The following is a 6,204-nucleotide window of genomic DNA, read 5'->3' on the forward strand; positions in this document are numbered from 1 at the left end:
GAATAATCCAGCAAATTCAGCAATGACTCCATAGCTCTTCCTTCCTTATTGCCATAAGAATTTTGACTTAAGATGCCTCAAACTTACTAAAAGAATCCAATGATTAAAAAAAAAAAAAAAAAAAAAAAAGCCATGAAGCCATTATATTACTGAGACATTTCCTTAAACATATTTGTCAATATTAGTAAAAATGGGTATTCCTACTGTGACAACCACTTTGAAGAATTGCTTGACTGTCTCTTTTAAAGTTAAAAATACAGTTACTCTATGACTCAACAAATTCCATTCTTAGGCATGTACCTAAGAGAAATAAAAATACATGCCAAAAAGAAAGACTTATTCAAAACTGTTTATAGTAGGTTTATTCATAATAGGCCAAAATTGGAAACAATCCAAATACCTATCAATAAATGAATGGATAAACAAACATACTAACATAATGAAATATATTTAACAATAAAAGGGAACTACTGATATATGCAACATGGATAAATCTTAACATACTGATTGAAAGAAAACAGACACAAAGAATGTATACTGTATGATGGCATTTATATGAAGTAAGTTCAAGAACAGGCAACACTAATTATTGGTGAAAAATCAGAACAGTAATTGCATATGGGGGATGGGTACAGACTAGAAAGGAGTATGAGGAACCTCTCTTAGATTATTAAACTGTTGTGTATCTTGAAATTGAAGGTTACACAAAAGTATACATTTGTCAAAACTCACCTAAGAGTACACTTATGATCTATGTATCTCACTGTATGTAAATTTTGCCTAAATAAAAATCTAAGTAAATAACTTACCTAAATAAAAATCTAAGTAAATAAAATAAAACCTAAACCAGAAGGATGCAAATGCACTAAGACTGCTGTAATTCCAGTAGGTGGGCACAGAAAATATTAGATTCAAATCCAGTTTCTGCCTAGTAGTTAACCAGCATTATCAAGCACCTGTGTGTGCTGAACCTGACACAGAACAAATTATTGAATTGATAGGATAAAACCAGTACATAAGCCCATTTTTGCTACATAAGACATAATAATAATCTTGTTGAGGCGGAGTTCAGTGACTCATGCCAGTAATCCCAGCACTTTAGGAGGCCAAGGTGGGCAGATCACCTGAAGACAGTTAAGAACAGCCTGGCCAACATGGCTGAAACCCCATCTCTACTAAAAATGCAAATTTAGTAGAGGCGGAGTTTCGGCCATGTTGGCCAGGCTGTTCTTAAGCAGTGGTTTTTCACAGGCACTACAGCTGTGAACTCCTGGGCTTATATAATCCTCCAGCCTCAGCTTCCTGAGTAGCTGGGACTACAGGCATGCACTGCTGTACCTGGTTCCTCCTCATTTTTTAAAAGTGTTTTTTGAAAAGCAGAATTTTTAAACAGTGATGAAGTCTAATTTATCAGTTATTTATTTTATGGTTCATATTTTTTGTGTCTTAGCTAAGAAATACCTGCCTAACTCAAAGTCACAATGATTATTTTTGCCACATTTTCTATTAGTTTTACACATTTTTAACTCATATTTAAGTCTGTGATCCATTTCAAATTAATTTTTATATACAGTACAGTATAACAGTTGAGGTTCATTGTTTTGCACAAGGATATCCGATTGTTCCAGCATAATTTGTTGGAAAAAACTGAGACCAACGGGTTTTAATACAATGGACAAGGCTTCAGATACTATACTGCAACTAATCTTCAAGAAACTGCAACTACCTGAAAAAGGTATTAAAATATCTTTCCCTTTCAAACTATATACCTATGCCAGGTCAGGTATCACTCATACATGTCAACCAAAATAACAAACCACAATAGATTGAGCGCAGAAGCAGACATGAGAATCCAGCTGTCTTTTCTTAATCCAGACATTAAAGAGATTCATAAAAATGTAATACGCTAGTCTTAATTTTTTTTGAAAAATATATTTTTCATAAAAATGTTATTTGCATTATATGCCACAGGTTTATTAGAGTCTTTAGGTGAATTAAAGCACATTTATTTTTCCTAATTCCTATTACAAATATAGTGAATATCAATAGATATAAGCCATATAAACGAAAGCACTTTAGGGTCCTCAATAATTTTTTAAGAATTTAAAGATACTGGATGCAAAACCAAGCTGCCATCATCTCTCTCTTCAACTACTGAAATTACCCTTTTTATAGCCAGAGTAACATATCTAAATGCATCTTCTTATAGCCAGAGTAATGCAAATCAGATCAGGTAAGACTTGTGATTAAATCCTTTCAGTGACTTACTATTCTTAGCATCAAGACTAAACTACACTTTGAATGGCCCATAAGACCTGAGTGATCAAGCTTCCCCAGTCTTTCCTCACTCTATTCTCCCTTTCTCTTTATTCTCTGAAACAACAGTCCTGTTTTCAGTAGGGTCCTTAAATGCACCAAGCCTCACTGACTCTTGGGGCCTTTGCACTGACTATTCCTTAGGCTGGAAATGTCCTCCTTCTCCTCCATTCCTCCTTGTTATCAAGTTAATTCCTATTCATCCTTCAGATCTTAAACATTGATTACCTGATCTTCTTTACCTCAAACTTCAGGTTAGATTGGGTCCCCCTTTTATATATTCTTACAGCTCCTTGTACATTCCCTTCCTAGAATTTATCAGCTTGGGAGATTACACTTTTAGAATTATGTGATTTAATAGCTCTCAATCATTTCACAAAATGGAAATATAATAAACATCTATGTATGTTATGTAAAGTATTCAATAAAATTTTGCCAAATACCCAAGATCAATAGTTCTCATCAGATTCTCAAAAGGATCCATGATCCCTGTGTAGTGAAGAATTACTCTTCACCAAAGAAAGGAATGGCCTTTGCTCTTGGCTATTGGAAAGTGGTCTCTGGGCCCCTGGAACTTCTTGTCTGGTATCTCTGTTTGCCTTAGAGATTTAGCTAGTGGACAAATGTGATTCATGTAGAACAGGAAGTTCTACAATTGGATCCTTCCCAGATTCTGCTCTATGTGTCTCTTCTTTCGGCTAATTTTAACCTGTGTCCTTTCCCTGTAATAAACTATGAGTATAATTGTTTTCAGTGAGTTCTAAGTCCTTTCTAGCAAGTTATCAAACCTAAGAGTGGTTGTGGGGGCCTCTAAACAGGAAACTAGTTTCTGAAGTAGGAGCAGCCTTTTAGGAACTACTATTGTCTCAGACGTTGCAAACTGCCTAAACTAACTGCAACCCCAAAAAGGTTATTTAAAAAAAAAAAAAAAAAAAAAAAACCAACAAACTAGACTGGATTCTTCAATGGCAGAACCTTGTCAGTGTGATATGTAGTTAAAAATATATGATACAGCCAAGCTCAGTGGCTCACATCTGTAATCTCTGCACTTTGGGAGGCTGAGACAGGCAGATTACTTGAGCTGGGGAGTTCGATATCAGCCTGGACAACATGGTGAAACCCTGTCTCTCCAAAAAAAAAAAAAAAAATACAAAAATGAGCCAAGTGTGGTCGCGTGCCTGTAGTCTCAGCTACCCGGGAGTTTGAGGTGGGAGGATAACTAGAGTCCAGTAGGCAGAGGTTGCTGTGAGCCGAGATTGTGCCACTGCACTCTAGCCCGGACAACAGAACAAGACTATCTCAAAAAAAAAATTAAAAAGATATTTCACTTTGAAATAAATAGGCTGTCTCAGGATATCAATTACTCTCCAATAATAGCAGTAATGTTTATAACGATCATGACAGAAACAGCAACCATCACTGCATGCCCTTACTATAGTATCCATTTACAGATAAGGAAATAAGGTCAGGATCATACCACTAGTGACAAAGACAGTATTCAAGACTTGATTTCACTAATTTTAGAATCTGCATGCTTTACTATATTGTATCTCATAGTATAAGCCAAGGAAGTTTAATATTAAATTTTGTAAAGGAAATTGAAAATCTTAAAATATTAAATTTTATAAAGGAAAAATGAAAATCTCCAGTTTTATGATCACTAAATAGTATCACTAAAAATTAACAACTCTTAGCATAGGTGAGGAATGTGGAAAACCTAAGTTCCCCTCTTTTAGCTAAAATTTAGTCACAAGCATTCTGACACAGCCTATCTTTGAAATTCTTCTAAATAGATATGAATGACAGGTTAAAGGCAGGCAAATATTAATATAAAAACTAATTGGTTGTGTATTACTATAAAATGCTAAACACAAATTCCAAATACCTGAGGTAGATAGATGAGACTCAGCCAAGAAAACAATCATGTATGGTACTCTAATCTGTAAGCAATGAGCACCAAGCTCTTTCCTACATTTTCCTCTACAATTTTCCACATTATTCCTCTATAAGTTTCTCGCACATCCTGGAACTGACATCCTGCCCTCTAAGAAAGGCTGAGGATTATAGGCAGTGGTTCTTGCCTATAATCCCAGCACTTTGGGAGGCCGAGGCAGGTGGATTACCTGGGGTCAGGAGTTTGAGACCAGCCTGGCCAACATGGTGAAACCCCGCCTCTACTACAAATACAAAAATTAGCCGGGCGTGGTGGCGCACAACTGTAATCCCAACTATTCAGGAGGCTGAGGCAGGAGAATTGCTTGAATCAGGGAGGCAGAGGTTGCAATGAGCTGAGATCGCGCCATTGCACTCCAGCCTGCGCCATGAAGCAAGACTCTATCTCAAAAACAAAAAAAAAAAAAAAAAAAGGAAAAAAGAAAGAAAAGCTGAGGGGAACTGGAATCTGTTAATCCATGAAACACTAGCTAGACTGTCTCAAGGTGAATACTGTACCTAAAGGTCTCAAAGGTCTTTCCACCTAGAAATTAGAAATATTAATCAAGATATAAATAAAACAGTTGTTATAAAAATATATATATTTAGTAGTATAATTACCCGGGGACACTCTGAAGAGAGCACTTTATATTTTGAGTAATCATTTTAAAAAAATAAGAAAATGTTCAAGAAACTGATTGTAATTACTTGATTGATTATACTAATTGGCTTTATGTAGGTCCAGAGCAAGTATTACATACTGAACTGCTATTTATTGAGATTACTTTAAAATTTACTATCATACTTCTTCTTGATCTGAAAGCCAACAGTCAAGCTGTACTATGTCAATTTTTGTAACCAATCATGATGAAAATGTCTTAAGAGTGGATCAGTCTGGATCTACATTAAAAACTAATCATTAAAGGAGTACTGAGTGATATGAGATACAGGCAATATGAAGGAGAAAAGATGAACATAAGTAAAGCACAGGAAAGGAGGAGGAACACACTAATGAATCAGACACACACACTAATGCCCGCAAATAACCCACAGAGACAGAGAAAGTACCTGGAAAGCTGTGAGTGCGCCAGTCCCTGGGTTATACAGGCATCGCAGCGAAGGCATGCTGTCCGCCAGGCTGGAGCAGCCCAGCCACAGAGACCTGGGCATAGAGCACTGCAGAGAGAGGACAACTATGAGATGGGACAGTATGAGACAGGATGGCACAGATTACAGGACTTTTTAAGGCTTGGCTGAATACAATATTCCAGTTGCAGCTGACCTTTATGATAGAAACATCTTTAAGAAACACACTACTTACTGGTTCTAACCCCAGGGAGAAACCCAAAAGGGGCAGCAGAGGCCAAAAGGCAAGGGGGAAACAGAAGAAGTTATCGCTCAAAAAACCAAACATTTAGTCAAAAAAATTTTGTCCCTATTCTTCTATGTATCAGTCTAAAGGAAATCTACTTCTTAATCCAGTTGATCAATTATTTTCCTCTATGCACCTCAACTCAGTTCCCGTAAACTCACCACAGGGTGTAATACTGAGGAGACTAAGCAGAAAGAGAAGTTCACAGAAGCATTACAATATTAGGAATAGTAAATCAGAAAACATTTTTTTTAGAAGGAAAAGAAAAAGTATTGTATCACTATGGCTTTGACAGCAACAAACTCTGCACAGTTTGCATATGTTTTATGTGTCTTGTTAGTCTGCCATGCATTAACCAAAATGCACAGTTACCATAGTAGCTGCCTCTTCATCTTTCCAGATGGATTAGGGGTGTGTGGAGGGTGGGGGGCGTAACACGGGGAGAAGAAACAACCCAAACAGAAGGGAAAAACAACAAAGAAAGAGAGCAGGGACACAGAGAGAAAGAAAGGAAAGAGAGAAAGGAGAGAGGAAGAGGAGAAGAGAAGAGAAGAGAAGAGAAGAGAAGAGAAGAGAAGAGAAGA

The 6,204-nt window shown here is 36.6% G+C and overlaps 1 protein-coding gene across 3 annotated transcripts in view; it reads right to left on the reverse strand.

The window, feature by feature from the left end:
• BTRC (beta-transducin repeat containing E3 ubiquitin protein ligase) overlaps positions 1–6,204 on the reverse strand; it is a 210,133-nt gene that overhangs the window by 128,361 nt on the left and 75,568 nt on the right. For 2 of the 3 annotated variants that reach the window (XM_026446544.2, XM_026446546.1), the window contains exon 2: positions 5,317–5,424. The exons of the other annotated variant lie outside the window; for it this stretch is intronic. In XM_026446544.2, the coding sequence (XP_026302329.1) occupies positions 5,317–5,424 (108 nt within the window). The remainder of the gene's footprint in view (positions 1–5,316; positions 5,425–6,204) is intronic. 3 annotated transcript variants of the gene reach the window in all.

The sequence above is a fragment of the Piliocolobus tephrosceles genome, chromosome 9 (assembly GCF_002776525.5).
Source record: "Piliocolobus tephrosceles isolate RC106 chromosome 9, ASM277652v3, whole genome shotgun sequence".
NCBI lineage: Eukaryota > Metazoa > Chordata > Mammalia > Primates > Cercopithecidae > Piliocolobus > Piliocolobus tephrosceles.